General features: G+C 36.5%; 1 protein-coding gene across 1 annotated transcript in view; it reads left to right on the top strand.

Annotated features, from left to right (window-relative positions):
* SBF2 (SET binding factor 2) overlaps positions 1–18,702 on the top strand; it is a 215,968-nt gene that overhangs the window by 68,639 nt on the left and 128,627 nt on the right. Inside the window, 1 exon segment of the mRNA XM_040066769.1 lies at positions 8,562–8,699. Coding sequence (XP_039922703.1) covers positions 8,562–8,699 — 138 coding nt within the window.

The raw sequence follows: 18,702 nt of genomic DNA, 5'->3' as shown, positions 1-18,702 counted from the left end.
AATATATACAGGCCCCAGTGTTGTGAGAAGAGAGGACAAGTATGTCTCAGGTTGTTGATCCCAGTTTTCTGCACAGGAAACTGAGACTCAGTGGAAAGCACCAAACTTTTCAGCTGTCTTTTCATGCTACATATTTTACTGTGTTCCTGGTGAGAATGCTGACAGGAAATGCATTCCATATTTTTCTTAATTATCACTGTGGAAATGTAGAATTCAGTAGTAGCAGCCAGTGGACAAAACTTCACTGGGATATGTTCATATTGCAGTCCAGTTGTTTGCTATTTTTTATTTTAGCTCCAGCCTAGTCTTTCACTTATATGTTTCTTTGTGAGATTTTTAGTAGAATTTCATTTTCCTATGTTTATGTACTTAGTCATCTGTTTCCTTGTAGAAACTCACACCTGCAAAAGGGGAAATCAATTGTGACCTTAAGTGGGAAACAATAATATGACTCATATAAGAAGTATTGTTAAATTCCCAAAATTAACAGACCAGCAATGTACTGCCCTTTCTATAGTTTCCTTTGTTTATTTTTAATTTAACTTCTCCTGGCTGAGTCAAGCTTTTGGTGGAGCGAGCTGCTGTCGTTCTGTCTGTCCTTGACATCTCTGTGGATCTGAGGCTGATGGTGACCAGGCAGTGTCAAGTGTGGTGCTGCTGGGAATGGCTGCATGGGACAAGGTGGAGGCTTTAGGATGCAGGACTGGAGGCACTTCCCTTCAGCCCTTCCCACCTCTGACAGGGCTTCTTCTGGGCTAGGCAAGTGCCAAACCATTTGAACTTCTCCAGTTGCATCAAGAAGCGATATATTTCAAAAATAAATTGGTTAGCACTTTGCACTGAGCACTTTTTCTTCAGTTTTAGATTTATATTACCCTTATTGTGGTTTGCTCTATAAGTGTATGTTCCAGTTGAATTTCTGCTATTTTAGGAGTAAGTTCTGACATCTGATTAATTTGCCTGTTTTAAGACATCCTGTTCTGTATTCTGTCATCTTGAGGCTGTCGGCATCTTACTTGAATTTCTTATGTCTATTTTGTTGCAGCAGTCCCAGGCCTTTCAGTCAGGTCGCATCAGTGTTCTTTCCAGTGTACACTGCATTGCCACGTACTTACACACACTGTCCCCAACACCCACGTGCTTTCTTATGGGTGTTGAGACTTGAACCCATCTCTGACATATATTTTCTAAGGGGCTATAAGATGATGGATACAAAAATCCTAACATATTTAGCATAAGGCTGCTTGTGCTTTTTTTACTATTGTTAGAGAGCAGCAGACTCTCCAAATTGTAATGTGGTGTTAATGATGTGGTTTAATATCTGATTGTGCAGGTGTGAGCAGTAAAAAATGAGATAATGAGGACTTTGTGTATTGCAGTAGTATTTTATAGAACTTGAGTTGTCTGAAATAGTATTAATCATGAAATCAAAATGTATGTTTGTGTAAATAGCTTACTGTGTGCCAGTTGTAATTGTTGAGTGATGCATGTCAGTTACCTTGCTTTTTTTTGTTTTGGACATTCAACCAATGCAATAATTGTACATGCTGTATGTATTTTAAAGCTAGTTTATAGTTTATCCAGTAAGTGAGTTGGGAAGTCACTGAAGGCTGGGAAACGTTTATGGCTGCTGTTGTAACACAGTGCTACAACTGCCAAAAGAAAAAGAAGGAAGGAGAGAGAGAAGGAAAAAGAGTGCATTAGGCGAGGTTAATATTTCATGCTTCGCTGATAATTGTGCATAAAATGCTCAGTTACGTTTCTAAATGGAAACTGTATTTCTAGGCTTGTCTACCTCAGATGACTGCTGATCTTTTAAAAGGTCAGGGGTCATTTAAAATAGGAATAAAACCAAGCCCTAAAACAAAAAAAGCAAGGAAAATACCCTTCCTAAATGTATTCATTGGTATTATAGTGTCACAATGCATTTTCAAAGCCACTCCTGAAAAATGATGGTTGAAAAGGTTAAGAGGGACACAGATACTTCTTTATCTACTTTGTGATGAAAATTAAAACACAAGCCCTTAATAGAAGGGATCATTTTCTTTGATAGTGTTAGTCCTTCTTTAAGTATTCTAAATATCAGAAATTCTCCTTCTGTACTGTGTTTTTGTCTATAACAAAACACAGTACATCACTAGAACTGTATTCTTCTGTATTCACTAACCTGTGACTGAAGTATAAAATGCTAAAGTCATGTCTTATTTGGATTTATTGATGCATTGTAATTTGCTTTTCTGCTTTCACGTTGAACAATAATTTCCAGACTTCTCTCATTACTTTGACCAGTGGTACCATTGGCAGCAATTACCGCTGACCAGCAAGGATTGCTTTGTAAAAGAAATTCTGAAGGCAAGCCCTGTGTTCCTGAATTTCAGTTGCAAGATCCAAGTTTAAATTTATGATTTCTTAACTCTTTGATGAAGTTTAAAATGTATGTTTAAAAAAATGTTCCCAAAATTCTTTGGTGTAAAGTATGTGCTTCAGACACCAAATGTATGGATATTTGGGTTGCCTTACTGGTCTACATTTGAGAATTCCTGGTTGTTGTCCACAGCTGTCTTGCTCACTTTACCTGAGGTAGCCCAGAGCACAGGGTTGGGTTTTACTGTGAGTGGGTGTGGTAAGAAAAGATTCTGCATCCAAGGGTCTCAGAATTTTTTAATTTCCATAAGATTGTCTTGATAACACTTGGCTAAAAGCAGCAGGATGGACCACTGTTTAAATAGGTTAACAAATGTAAAAATTATTTGCACAAGCCCACCAATTCCATGTTCTTACTAAACTTCATTAAAATGGAGATGCTGGAAGTTTGTTTTGTGAAGAAAACTCCATTCAATGCCATTATTAATCCTGTACTATTTCTGAAATAAAAGCATCCGTTTCCAGCACTTACTCATAAATCACCATTTTTGTAGTCTAGCCTGGTTTTGTTCAGAAATGGTCAGAGGAGTATTTGACAGATTGTTGTTGTTGTTGCTGTTTTAAATAAGCCACTGGAATGGCGATACTAAGTGTTCTGAAAACACAAGAAGAAACTGTTTCCCCAGTGGGTGTAGTTTTCTTTCTAAAAGCCAGTTCAGGGCTTAGTTGTTTTGTTGGGTTTTTTTTTTTCCAGAAGATAAACTAGGAGTACAGTTGCTGCACAAATGCTTTTTACAAATTTGAGTTTTCATTATAGCAGCTCCTTGAGGAAAAGTGTTTAAAATTACACAATGTTATGAGGTTTTTAAAAGGCAAAGCAATTAACTTGAAGCTGATTTTCGAGTGCATGTGTAGATGTGCACACAGGATTATATATTTACTGGTGTGTGGGGAAGGTTAAGTTGGATGAGTTTCAAAAAAAGACTTCTCTGTCTTTGACTTTGGAGGATGAATTTACTGGTTTTAACGGAGATGTTCCCACATATTTTAAGTTTTCTTGCTTTGTGGAACTTTGCTGCAGGGTCTCTGTGACAAGCTTGAGCATTTGGTTGTTGAGGATGACTTTAATCTGCAGCTCCAATTAGAGAATACCTCGTCTGTCACTTGTGCAGGATTAGTGCCATTGAGAGTTCTTTCAGCAACTTTCAGCCTTCAGGAAGCACAAGAATGTGGTTGAGGATCTTTCCTCTGAGTGGGAGTGTTTCTTAGTGTCTGGTTTTACATGGCTTTAAGCATTTGAGTGAGGAGCTGAGGTGGAAATGTCCTCAGTATCTGGGCAGAGTCTGTCCCTGGCAAAGAGAGAAGGATTATTCACCTATAATGTATATAATTCACAGGCAGCACAGTTCACAGGTGCCACAAGGTGATTATGTAAAGGTTCCTCTTGGAGAAGGCTGCATTTCAGTTCATTCCAAGGTAGAAATTTAGAAAAAGGCCTTTATTTTTCTGTTTCTTTAGAGCTTTAGGATTAAAAGCTATTGTTTTCTTGGTGAGTGAGTTTAATTGTTTACAGTAGATCACCAGAATATTCTGCAACACTGGAAATGGGCTTTTACCTGAAAATTATTTGGAGCGTACTTTAAGTGCCTTGGTTTTGTTTTTGACCAGGATAAGGATAAATACAGGGTTTCTTAGATGCAAGATACTGAAAGGCCGGAAGCTGTTAGAAATTTCAGTCTATATTTTGTGTTCTGTTTACATCCAGAGATATCCAAAAGCTCCAAGTGTTTCTTCATATTTACAGCTTCATAACATGGCTTTTTTTATCATGCCAGTGAGCATTGTTTTTGTTTTGTTTTAAGTAGAGGTACGCATGTGTGAAAGAAAATTCCTTTTGCCAAAATTCCATACATAAGTGAATGGAGAAATGGTGAAATACTCAGCAGCTGGTGCTAGGTCATGCAAGTCCAGATGGAACAAACTTCCTTCACATAATGTCCAGAACATGGTTCTTTATTTTTAGGGAGGTTTGCAGGAAGGATGATGATGACATGTTAAAAACAAAGTGAAGTTACTTGAATAGTAAGCGCCTACAGAAGCAGGCTTAATAAAGTGAGTCGTTGTGCCCAGAATGATTCAAGTGGGAGCATTCAATGTTTGGTGAAAGAGTTGAATCAGAAAGGAAAGTGGGTATCTCTGTCAGATGTTTTAGAATTTTTAAATCCTTTTGGGATCTTTTAATTCAAGTCTTGTCAATGGAGTTCATGTGTTTTCTATTTTACATGCATCCTAGATAGCTTTGGATTTTATTTGATCCTCATCAAATGTGTATCAAATGTGTGCAAACGTATTTTGAAGGAAAAAAAAAAAGGCAGTCTGAGAATATATCTTAAATATAGTTATTCAAATGCAGGATCCTGTAATGGTATGTCACAGACCTTGTCTACTGTTCTGTGTAAAGCCTTCACAAAATGCTTTCAAAGGATGACTTGCAAAGAATGTTTCCTGTTGTAAGCTTTCTGAACAAGCTTTTTCTCCTTTCTACCTCGGTTGTGCCATCAGAGGTGGTGGATTTCTGATGGAAAGCTGACCAGGTCATTGATACAGAAAACAATGTAAAGTGCAGCGAGAGCAGTCTGTGGCTACACAGACCCAACTAGAATATTGGTTTGCGTTTTTGTTGTGGACTTGGTTGTGCTCAGGCTGCAAGCCCAGAAGAAAATGATGAATTTCTAATGTGCAGTTCAGCAGCTGGGTTATTTCTGATCAAATTTCTGAGATGGTTTTGATCTTATAGTTTTGCCATGGTAAGGATACAAAGCACTGAAATTTTTCTTTAATGAAACTTCAATATTTTATAATTGCTGTTCATTATCATAATAATATTTAGTCTTCATATTTACACTAACCAACAAGCATCCTTCCTAGGAATTCTAAATCCTCCAGTACTTTAATAGAAATTGTGACTATTCCAACATTTTCTTGAATTTTTCAACAGACTTTAAAAGTGCTCTGTGCTCCTTGGGGAAGTAGTCATGGCCACAAATCACTGGGTGTTCAAGCCTGTCTTTGGATAAGCTCCAGCATCTCAATGTCCTTTTTCAAGTGAGGGCACTTAGGAGGATCTACTCCATGACCTGTCCCTTCCCATTTAGGATGTCCTAGGATTCTGGACTCCAAAGCTGTATACAGTATATCTAGGGAATATGGTGATTTATGCAAATGATGTATTTTAATAGAGAGGAGCAAGGCAGGCAGTAGCAGTATAGCTGTGGCTCTAGGGTAGAGGGAACAAATCTATGAATCAAACAAAGATGATGTGTTTAGCTTATAAAAATCAGAAGAAAGAAATGTCACTTTGAAACATTGATTAATCATGTCTAGACTTTAGCAAGAAAGCTTGTGGTGATGACATAAAATTTTTTTTGAAGGTAACAAACCCAGTTACACTGGCTTAAAACACCGTGCGTCATTTTTAAATCTGTCTGGTTTCTTGTTTAGTCTGAAAGCATTTATGGGAATAATTAAGAGAAAGTTCTTTGCTTCAGTGGGCACCTCTAGTTTCAAACAATGCGTACAGTGTAATTTCAGCACCTGCAGTATAAGATGTGTTGCATGTTCTTGAGTGCAATTTCTGCATATCTGCAGCAAATTTTAGAAGGCAATCAGTTGTAACATGGAGTCTGTTTGAAGTACTCGCCCGGCATTAGGGGCTTATTCTTAGGAATTGTAAGTTGGGCAATCTGCTTCGTTCTTATTTTCGCTGTCTTTGATAGAAGTTGTAGTCTGCTTCTAAGAATTCTGGCAAATAAGCAAAACAATATGGAAGCGTGTTGGTTCCTAAACTTCTGGGGTTTTTCTTGTTTACTGGAGGAGCCACATGACCTTTGGATTGTATTCACAGTAGTGCTTTTGTCTGTTTTGGTAAAGCATCTGGTTTGGTGGGGGAACATTTTCCTGTTCTTGGTAGCCAGAGAGTGCTGGTAATTGTACTGGAGGGTAATTTGTATTTATACTAACTTGGAAAGTTCTTCTCAATGTTGCTTGCAGTTCAAATATTGTGCTAATATTTATTACCTTATTTTAAGGAAACTGAGAATCAGTCATTGTTTAATCTCTTGGAAGAGCCTGTTGTCTTTATCGTCAATCTCTTTATTTATAAATTCCTTCTACTTTATTTGAAAACAGACTCTCTGTGTAGCCAGTGGATGTACTCTACTTTAGCTGTTTTCCTCAGCAATCACTAATTGCTGTTTTCTAGTAAAATAGTTAAATCTGTAAAGCATGTTTTATACACAAGATCACTTTTAAATTGGGGAGAATTCTCACCTGTGATTTGAATAGGTTTTGGGCATGCATAGATTGAGAGATTGCTACTGACAGCAGCCTGCCCAGCTCCAAAGTCTCCTCTGGTAGATACAAGTTTAGCTGTTGGGTTTCCCTTTGCATTTCCCAGTTTACAGGGCAGATGTTGGTATAAATTTTATGCAGACCTTAAGAAGCCTGAGCGGCATGAACAGCCTTAATTTGACCTACCTTGTATGAGTAATTTGGTTTTAATGGCATATCATGGAAAAGTTTTATTTGTTGTTAGGCTCTTGCTGCATTCTTTGCATTTTGGCTCATATTTGTTGAGCAGAAAGCAATTCACAGTTTTGGGGGTTATCTTGTTGAACTGTGGATTCAAGGCTTCATTTATTAGGCAGACATCCTTCAAACTCTGCAATTCAATGAGAACTCTTAATGATTTTTTTATTGTCAAACTTTTTAATGATGTTTTTGTTATAATGTCTGTATATATTGACCATATTACATTATCTTTATAGCAGTCCTGCAAAGATTAGTAGCAGTATCTTCTTATTTTTAACTGACATGGGGTGAAAAACGAAAGGAGATTAGACCAGTGTTATCAAAATCATGGACTAATACTGGATGCTTAACTTGGAATGACTAGGATGTCTTTTCATAGAGTACTTTTTGATGTTCAGGCCAGTTATTCTCAGATGTAGAAGGGAGTGCTTAGCACTTCTAAAGATACAGATTCACAAGTGTTAAGCTGACTATCTAGAATTTGAAGAATGTAATATGAGAAAACTTTGGTTTAAAGATTTTCCCAGGATCATAAAAGAAACTGTATATCAGAGGCAGAGTTTTAACTGCTGTTCACCTAAGACTACCCAGGTTCTAAAGATGGATCTGTAGGAAATGTTTGTTTACAACTTACTCTTCATGCACTTTCATCTGTCAACATCTGTCTAGAGGAATGAAGCAATTCTGGAAACTTGAGATTTTGACATATCTCTTTGGTTCCTTTGGTATCTGCATTGTTCAAAAATTCTAGGAATTTATTGTGGGTTTTTATTATTGTTATTACTCCTAATACATACAGGGATTATTGCTTTTTTTTTTTTTTGTCTAAATTCAAGGCTTATAATTTTGCTAGTAAAAATGTACTTGTGATTTTTGTAAATCACAGTAAAAGAAAGGAGGGGTATGGTATTCCATAAAGGCCATCTCAGTTATCCTCAGCAAACTGATCCCTGAATTTCTGCACATCATTGCATTAGAGAGTTTTAAAAGGCAAAAAAGCCTCACAATTTCCACTTTGCTGCTGAGCTGTAGTTCTCTGTTTGTTCATGCTGCTTGTGCATGTAAAATTTCAAATGTTTGCAATGAAGTTTACAGAGGTAAAAGAGGTGAAAAATATTGTTCTATAATATACCTTTTAGGAGTGAGTTTTGAATAATTTTGCAGGTAGGTGCAAGTGATTATATCTGTTTGATTAGATAAATTATTGGTGAAATAAGTGAAGAAATTAAAAATGTAGAGATGTTTTAAGACAATAATTTTAGCTTCAGATTCTCACCTTTTATCCAAATGAAATCAGCTTCATGTGTTAGTTTATTCCTGTTATTACCTGTTCAACACTGCAAAGATGCTCTTCAATACTGACTGTATTTAAAGGAATACATTTTCTTTTCACAGTGTTTATTCTCTCCCTTGATGTTTTTAGAGCTAAATTTATCTGTCTTACCAAGTTCAAGATATATTGGGTTCTCCCCATTTTCTTCAAACTTTGCAACCCTGCATATGTTCTCTTCAAACAAAATGATCCTTGATAATGTTGAAATATTTTTCATGTTTCTGAAGACAGTTGGTGTCACAACTTAGCTGTGTCTGTCTGTTTGCTCCCTTAGTTTTGCCAGCCTGGAGGATGGCAGCTCTCGAAAGAGAGGAAACAGCCAACGTTCTTCGTGGTGGTTTTGACTGACATAGACTCAGAGAGGCACTACTGCTCCTGCCTGACTTTCTATGAAGCAGAGATTAACCTGCAGGTAAGAGATGTACAGTAAGAAACAAAACGGCAGGAAGAAGTGCTTACAAACGATAGATCAGTGTCACAGAGGGCAGCTTGAGAAAATATTTTGCTGTTCCTGCTCGGGGTACGTTTTTCTGGCCTACAGAAATCCATGTATTTTTGCAAAAGGTGAGCTCAGTGCACTTTTTTGTGTGTTTGGAGTTTTCATCTGCTTTGAAACAAACAAACAAACAAAAAACCCAGCCAAAACCACTTAATAGAATTTCTTTTTCTCCACCACTTTTTTTTTTTTTTTCAAATGGGTAAGCAATAAGGTGTTCCTTTCATTTCTTTTCATGTTTGATGTAGCATGGATGAGTCTCAGCCTTGTTCTAGGGAAAGGTTTATTAACTTCTGCTCCCTCTGCTGGCCTGCTCCGTCAGAACAAATGTGCGCAAGGATGCTGTAGTGTATATCCATAATTCTGTAAGTGCGTTTATTGGCAAGATTTTAGAAACTGATGGAATAATTATCAGTTTTCACTTGGGTCAGATTTCAGATGTCAGCTACTCGGCACTGTTTGTTTTTAAACATGTATTTAATTATTTTTTTGGCGCCCTCCGTCTTTCAAAAATAGACAATTTATTTCCCATTTGATGTAAAGTGCTTTGCAGAATATCTTCTGTGACTTAATACATGAAATCTTTAGAATCTAGAACCTAGGGAAAACCTAGTCCAATCTGTAATTGCAGACTGCTATTGTTATGTTTTGAAATATCTTCTTTCCTACATGAAAATTTAAAGAATAGGTAAAACCTTGGTGCTGAGTATAATGGAATTAGTTAAGATTAAATAAATAGCTGAGTAAAGTGATTTCTTGTTCTTTTTGAAGAACTTTATCATTACTGATTATTTTAAGAAAATGTTTTTAATAATCCAAGAGTACTCTGTTCTTTTAATACTGGAGTTGAAAGATTACTCTATTTGTAGAATAATTGAAAGATATGTAGTGGTAATAATAATAACAACGGTGTATTTTTTTCTGGACACAGTTGGAATCCAGAGAATAATAGTTATTCTCATTTTGTTAGTGCTACAGCTTAGTTGGATGTTTTTTGTGGACTTTAGAAGGATTTGAAAGCAGAAATGTGCCACAATATTAGACTTACTTTAGTCTTAAAGTTTAGTGTACATCAACCCACACATTCCTCTTAAAAATTTAATGTCTGTCATATTTCCTTTATTTTATAAGTAGAGAGTGAAATATTCTATAGTAATTCTTTCCCAGCTCATAAAAATTTACAATGGCTGACTCTTCTTCCACTCTATGTATTTCATAACATAAACTAAATTTAGCAAACTTGTTATTTATCCTGTGGTTTCTAGCAGCTGCTTTTGATTCCCTATCCACATCTTTGAAGCAATGCTCATCACAAAACATCCAGTATTAACTAAATGGGGTTTTTTTCTTATATTGCCTAAGTATTAATACAAAATAACCCAAAGTAAAAAACTATAAAAAACTGAGTGCAGTAGGATGTTGGCTCTCATAGTGCCATTCCTGGCTGTGTTGTAAAGAATGCATATTTTTCAGATGAACTTGCTGTGGTGAAATTTATTCTATGACTGCATTGTTTATAGCAAAACTTCCTGTTTCTTTCTGATAATTGAACGTGCCCTGTTGCATGGTCATTAGACAAGAATTCAGCATGTGTACAATTTGTAATGAAACCTAAGCTCAGGGACCATTGGGCTATGACAGTAATACTGATTTAACTATTCAGATACATGCTTAATTAAACAATTGACGATGCATAGTGCCCAGGTCTTGAAATGAAATCTGCACAGTACTTTGCACAGATAAATACAGTTCATTTTTTCCTTAACTGAATGATATAACTTGCTGAGGCAAAAGGAAGATTAAATTTCAAAAAAAACCCCACAAAACCACTTTTCTCCCAGTAGCCTTTGCCAGGTGAACCTTGCTGATACATGAGACTGGTCGCAATTCAGCCAGAGCAGCAGGTGAGATGTTTGGCTTGGCCAAATCTTCTTCACCAAAAAAACCACCAGAAATCAGCCATTTGGAAGTCTCTGTGGTTAATTAAACTGGGAATTGAAAACAAACTCATTTCTCAGCCTATGAATGCTACAAGAGAATCATCAAACCTTTTTGGAGCCTTCTGCATAATAATACAAACCCTTTAGACACAGTTGAGTCTGAGAAGATTCAAGTAAGACTTCTGTTGTTTTGGTTCCTTTCATCCCTGCTTCAGTTGTTTGTTAGAGGATAATTTGTAAATAAATGCTACCAGAAGTGTAAGGAGTTTGTACTTACATGGAACGCCTAAGTGGTACCATGATAACCTATGGTACAAGATGAATATAGCAACTGTAAAAACTACACAGCCTGCAGGAAAAAAGTATCCTCCATGCTATCTCTGAAAGTCCTGGATTCAGTTTTAGCCTTTTGGCAGTTGCATGTCATAACAAGTGCTCCAGAGGAGAACACAGGCTCCAGTAATCAATCACCTGATTTTCAATTTCTTACCCCTGGATAGAAAATAGAATGCTATTTTCTTTGATGGCATCTAGGAATCATCCTTTGCATTATTGCAGTTCTGACTGACCCAGAATTTATTACCTGCATGCGTGCTGGTCAGTTTGATTAGCAATCAGCTCTCAAAAAGGTGTGATAATATATAAAATAAGATTGTTTATAACTTTAGTCTGATTAATACTCCATACCTGTAGGCACGAGTGAGATGAACACACTCCATTATATAGGGGAATAGAACTCTCTTGTGCTATGTGATTTCAAGTGATACAGCTTTGCCATGGAGTCCTTCATGAATTGTTCTGGTTTAGGATGTTAGTCTCACTTATTTATCCCAGCAATGTTTGCTAAAGCTAAGTTAAGGATATGTTCCTCTTCTGTGTTTAAAATGAAGTATTAGAAAGTTTGACCTTAACAGCAGAATAAATTGGATTGTGGGTACTCGCTGCTCGAGGCAGTTCAATTAACAGTGATAAAGCTGCTGTCATTTAGAGGCATCCTAAGTATGCTGCAGAGCAGTTCTGTGTGCAAGGTTTCTCTCCTACCTCAAGTTCTTACATGAGTGTAAACAAATCTGAGATACTGTGCTGGTTTCTCCTTCCAGCTTCTTGTGTTTCCATCACGTGCTTGTGTTTATCCATGTTTCTGTCTGGCTTAAGGTGCTCTTTAGATACTCTAGCTAACAGAGCTGGGTGCTTCATTCATTTCCATGTATCTGCAGGAGTTAGGAGGAGGAAAGTAAGTCAAAACATCTCTATTTCATTTCCTCTCACAGTGCATTGAAAGTTGGTTGGTTTTTTTAGGGGGTCTGGGAGGATGTGGAGGTGTGTGATGTCCCATTGCTGTATTTTGATTGCTTCTGTGGACTTCAAACCTCATAGGTTTGAAATCCGCTAGACATGTCATTGATTTGGAAAAAACTTGTCCTATCAACCAAAAAAAAAAGTCTGCTTAGTTTATTTTTCTGGCAGCTGAAGCCAGTAGCTGTTAAGCAACCAAAGGGTGTTCAGAAGAATCATCTTACATCTACAGAATTCACCCATAAAACTCAGTTTCTCTATGTTTGTGTCTTTATTAGTCACCAAAAAAAGAGTATATATTTGTATACATATATGTGCATACATTCATATGTTTAGTTCCGTGTGGTTTGCTAAAATGAGGTTTTTATTCCTAACAGCAATTTCTGCACATTACCGCTTAGCAGATAAAGACTTGATTTAATACTTTTGACTCAGCAGATACTTCTAGTGACCTCTAGATACTTCTAGTTGTGCTTCTTACCAGTTACGTAATTAGAATTTATATTAACAATGTTTAGAAGAGCACCACAGATAGAATATTTTTTAAAAAATGTTGACTCAGATAATTTAGGAACATAGTGGTCAATTTGTACATTGCTTCGCACTTGGAAAGAAATTTGCCCTCTCTTCCCAACCCCACCATCAGCAAATTAGAGAATGATTTATGCCAGCAATTGAGCCTGTACAACTGCATTTTTTTGCATTACAGAAAATCTGCTCAATGAGATCAGCACAACACCACAAACATTTGTTTATAACAATCTTATTACAAGATTGTCTCATTCTTGTGTGTCTCAAGCGTATATGTATTAAAACATTGCAATCACAAATACAGGATTAAATAGATCACTCTGGAAAATGGACATAAGTAATAATTCACAGCTCTTCTGTTTCCTGCCATTCACATTCTCTTCCTCTCTCTGCTCTCCCCTGCAAAAAGAGGAAAAAGAACTTGTAAAAAGCCCAAACCATAAAATGGCAGATTCACAACATTCACAGATATTTCCTGAGTCAAGGGAAAAACTGCCAACAAAATGATTGTGCTTCATAAAGTTATAATTTTTCAGCTTGGACTGGAGAGTTGGCGATCCTGCTGTGCTAAAGCATATGCTGCTTGATGAGTCACTGATGTTTGGGTTTTACCGGAGGAGGAGAGCACACGGTTCAGTTGTACCTGTTTTTTTGTGGGAAAAATGAGCCCCCTTTGGATATTAGATGAGCATGTTCTATCTCAAATGAACTTTAATAATTTTTTTGCTAGTATCCCAAATGCTAAATTTATTCTGAAAGTTTCTTCATCTAGTCAATGCCCCAAAGCACATTTTGTGTAAAAACCCCCCAATTTTAAAAGCAATGTTTAGTCTGTTGCATCATCATCTTTCTGAATCTACTGAAAAATGGCTGTTGTGACATTGTATAGAGATTTAAATAATGCCTTATTTCCTTTCTATTCTGGTGTAAAGACCAGGTTGCAGATAATTTTCTATATAAGAAACAGGCTTGTATTTTAATGTCCTTTTATACATTTAAGGTCCTCTTTAGACCAGAATTCAAAGTTGAGAACAGTTGTACAAAGGAAATATTTTTTCCATCTTAATAACTCTGGCAATAATTTCTCCTGCCCTGTTCACCCCCTGTCTTGTGCATTTGCACACACATCCCCAAGCTGAACTCATGCTTTTGCAGGGTGCAAAAACTTGTGTTGGGTAAAGGTCACCTTGTCCTCTTAACTTCTGTGTTGTTGAACAGAGGCCCCAAGTTCAGCTCACAGGACAAGGAGATGCTATCTTTTAAGCAGAGGCATTTCTTTGTCAGTAGAGATCAGATTCAGCTGACTTTCAAACTGTAGTATAATACTGTAAGACTTTTCAATGCATTTCATCATGCACAATTCAAAGGGATTAACTGTTGTAATTAACCAAAACAATCTGTGTGTGTAGAATTTTGCTTTGGTGTACGTCAACATATGTTGTTCTATATTATTTAAAAAAAACATTATAGTGAGTTAAAATAGGGTATGAATTACAACGTTCTTAGATTTGAGTTTTGCAGGTGTCTGCCGTTTTCTCACTTTAGTTTAGGTGTGTAAAGTTAGAAAGGGTGGAATTCATGGAGCAAGTTAGCTGCCTTTGGGGAAATCCAGAAAGGTTTAGTAAATTTGAAGCTCTGCAATCATGTTTGCTTCTGCATAGTTCTTGCTAAGGACCTGGTACTTCAGTTCTTCCCCAATCCTCAAAGGTAGGGTTAACACATTAAAAGCAGTTACTTAATGCTATTGGTTATTGCCCTGTGGGATTTCAGCATTTGCAGTGCAACTCAGTGGTATCACCTTGGACTTCCTGAATCCTCTGGGGCTTGCACATCCCAGTGTGGCCTATTCCACAGAGACACTTTGGCTGAACAGCTACGCTGTAATGTGCAAAGTGTAAGTGTGAGGTTACCTTGGTTCTAAAGGGCTTTCAATGTTTTTATATGATAATCCATATCAGCGCCTTCTGGAGGTTTTCCAAGTGAGGTGTATTAAATGGTAAACATCTAATAGATTGTGGTGGTGTAAATTTTGTGTAATACTGGGAGGTGCATTGCAAACTCTTTACTATCACGTTTGTACTCTGAAGTGTCAGTAGTACATAGGAGCGAACAAGCTAATGTGTCATAAAAACTTGAAATTACTCTATTTGTTAAGTTTATGATCTTCATGTCATTTTCTGTCTTTGATCCTTATCTGTTTCAGTTGATTATACACTTATACACTGTGCATTACTACTGTCTATTATCCCCCTTTTGAAGTCATTAAATCAAGATAATGGCTTTTATGCTGGTTTAATTTTTTCCAATATAAGTTTATGGTGGTATGGTTCTGTGTATGTAGGCAAACCACAAAGCAGATCTATTCACCTGTGGCTTTAGCTCAGTACAGCAGATTGCAGGCAGGCTGCAGATTTGATTTCTGGCAGCAGTCAGCTTAGTTTATTTTAGCTTTCATACATGTGTTAGAATTTATTGGATACATGCGTTTATGTACTCTGACAAGTAAATAAAATTAATTGATGCTGAATGGTTTTTGGCCTTTGATTGTTACTAAAGCAGCTAAGTGTGTATTTGGCTGCAAATAAGACAAGCAGAGACAAAGTCACATGAGGAGAAAGGGATCTGTCCCAAATGAGTAATTGGCGTAAGATTACTAAAGTAAACTTCAAATAATTTTTTCTAAAATAAGAAATTGAGTATGGTCACTAAGTCTTTGCTGGGCAGTTAGTAGAAAAACAGCGGGCTTGCTGAACTTTGCATAATTTCAGTGCAGAACTTTGCATAGGGCAAACTGGTTTTGACATAATGAAGTACTAGAGTGCAAGTTTTGTAATGAGAGATGTTCATTCTCTTTCAAAGGGTGAACGAATTACTAAAGCACAACTCTAACTTCACTTTCCGCTCATGTTTGATTTCCTTTGAGTTTCAAATAATGCATGGCAGCTTCCACCCTTCAGAACAGCACAGCTGCATCTAAGGTCTTGTGTTTTCTAACTTTTTTATTAGTACTTCAGTTTAAATTGATTTTCCTCCCTCTGACATGAGGATAAGCCTAATTTTTCTCTGCTCAACATGAATCAGAACTGGCATTCCAGATTCTGAAGACTAGGGTGAAAAGATAGGAGAAGGGTGGCTGTGGTCCATGTGTGCTGTAATTCAGTTGCATGTTGATGGACCAAATGAGAATGCTGTACTCAGTTGTAGGGAGAATTTTTTTGACCATATTTTTAGATCCTTTTGATCTTTCATTATTGGCTTTGGTTCCTAATGTTGATTTTGGCTAGATGGTTATCTTTAAGTTGAATGTCAATATTTAGAAGCAGAGCTGACATCTTAAAATAATGTAATTGTTGTGGCAAAATTAGGTTTATAGAAGTTCAGGGGGAAACATTGAAGTTTGAAGGCTAGATTGTGGCCATTAATATCTCTGGTTAATAAAAGAAGATAAGGTTAATACAAATAAAGTTGATTTTTAAAGCTTTTTTTTTTCCTTCTATATCTGTTGCCTTTAAATGAATTACAGTGATTCGCTGAAGTAGCACAAAATCAGTCACCTTATTTTTCTAGAAGCTTTAACATCATGTTTTTAAGCAGAAATTGAGGCTTGCATGAAAATGTCTGGTTTTGTCGTGATTTACCTCATGCAACATTGAAACATATCCAGTGTCAGCCAGATGTGACTTACAGGAAGTGTAATTTCATGGAACTGAGTGGGAAGCAGAGAGATGTTTCATAGTCCATTGCCACTTGATGGAGAACTTCACTGTTTAGAAAGTATTTTGCTCTTGATCGACTCCCATTTATTTGAGGGAAATATGCAATGTCATATTATCATAATTAGTCTTTAATAGTTTTTCTTCTAATACCAGGCTTTCAAACTCTTACATCATTACTTGATAAAATGCAAACTGTGCTCAGCTTTACGCTTTTTTATAGATGTAGAAAGATTTTTAGAGCAAAAGGACACTGATTAAACAAAGCACTACCTTACTTAACGTGTATAAACCCCACAAGTATTCAATTTTAACTACAATTATTGAGAAGATATTAAACCTGTTTCTAGGATCTGGGACATCATACCTGATCTGCTGGTGACTGCAGTTGTCAGTTACCTTCCTCATTAAAAAATATTTAAAACAAAAGACTGAATTTGTCTAGTTTGGGCTTGATTCAATGTATATCCCTTGGCTACACAAGGAACAAATTGTTTTCAGAAAACAAGGAAACAAATAAATAGCAGAGTGCTGATGACCAGTGGTGTCCACAGTTAATTTTTCTAAACTGTTGGTTAGGGATCAAAGCTGGTTTAATGCATTTATTAATTCAGATGCTTTTATTGAACAAGTTCGTCAACTATAGAGTGATGCTCTTAGTTCAGTTGGTTGGTTATTTTACATTTTAATTTACCCCATCACTTGAGGTCACAAATATGTTCAGTAGCTACTTCTCCTATAAAAGAAGAAGGGCCAACAGTTGCAATAACGTGCGCTCTCTAGTTCTGTATTCTCATTTTTGTAAGAATCTGTGAAACTCATTATTGTGTCATTCTGGGATGTCTGTGTGTGTGTATATATATATATACATATTTTTTAGTGGAGATATGTGTGTGAACATTTCTTAAAATACATGAAAACATTTGAGTTTAAGTATATGTATTGGTGTGCTTTAAGTGTATTGAACACATGCACACACATTTTTTAGCTAGTCTCTTAAGAGGCCAAATTTTAGCTATAGCAAACAAGTTGAGCAAAATGAAATTGCATGCTATGACCTTCAAAAGAAGTTTCACTGTTTTTCGAGTTTATCAAATATTATTAATGCAGAAAAAGAGAGGGGAAAAGAGAGCAAGTAAATAAATCGAACCCTCTGCTGTAAAACCAGGTAAGATTTTTCTGTTCAAACTTATGATATATCCTCAACCATGCTCTACCTATACATGAAATAATTGCTTGTTTGATTGTATTTTGGATTTAATATTGTTTTTAGTTTTAAAATTGGTTATCTTTATTTTTCCTATATTTTTTTTAAATCTCATGTGACATAAATGTTAACTTTCAATACTCGGATGTTGCATGTAAGTTTTCGTGATGGTTTGTAATATCTGATAATTTTTTTTGGAGAACTGCTCTAAGGACATAAGTCAGCTGTAGTTTACAGATCTCTGCATTATATTCTCCTTATAACTTTAGAAACCAAGTCAGGATGCAGAGGAAAAGAGGATTCTGACAGGCAGGGAGCAGGACCCTGATGGGCTTTGATCACGTCTAAGTACAAGGGACCAAATATTTTAAGTAAGGTGAAATAGTGTATAGCCACAGGTCATGCATTTCTTTGATACAGTTAGATCAGTCTCAATTACCTATTCTGTAGTCTATGGAAAAGTCTTTTTCAAGACTTTATTAATTGGATGTTAAAAAAGAGAAATTACTCATTTGCCTTCTCAAGGCACAGGTATTTCTGGATTAAATTTTAGATGTTTATCACCCTGTTAAACTAAACGGATTGTTAAGGATCTGGAACGCTGATTGTTCTCTAGTGTTACATTTTTCTAAATTTAGCTGTTCTGAAAGTTTGCTTATTTCAATTAAATAAAAAGAGAAAAACGGGGGAAAAAAGGAATCTCTTTCAATATTAATTAACCAAGGCAAATTCAGGGAAGGGCAACAGAGCTGGTGAAGTGTCTGGAGCACAAATCTGGTGAAGAGCTGCTGAGGGGGCTGGGAGAAAAGAAGGCTCAGATGCGACTTCACTCTCTACAGCTCCATGGAAGGTGGTTGGAGCCAGGTGGGGATCAGCCTCTTCTCTCAGGCAATAGTGGCAGGATGAGGGGACACAGCTTCAAGAGGAGATTCAGGTTGGACATCAGGAGGAATTTCTTCACAGGAAGGGTGATCAGACACTGAAATGGGTTGCCCAGGGAGGTGCTGGTGTCACCATCAAGAAGATGGTGACATGGTCTCAGTGCCATGGTCTAATTGGCTGGGTGGTCATAGGTTGAATTCAGTGATCTCAAAGGTCTTTTCCAACCTAAATGATTCTGTGGCTCTGTGACTCTGTAATTTAAATTCATCTTTCAATCTGTATCTTTAGCAAGGCTTTCCATACCATCTATTTATTCTTAGTTAAGTTGTAAATGGAATGCTGCATATATA

This window comes from Hirundo rustica, chromosome 6 (assembly GCF_015227805.2).
Source record: "Hirundo rustica isolate bHirRus1 chromosome 6, bHirRus1.pri.v3, whole genome shotgun sequence".
NCBI classification, from domain to species: Eukaryota; Metazoa; Chordata; class Aves; order Passeriformes; family Hirundinidae; genus Hirundo; species Hirundo rustica.
Note: the sequence above shows the minus strand (reverse complement) of the source record. Positions and strands in the feature narration are given on the sequence as shown.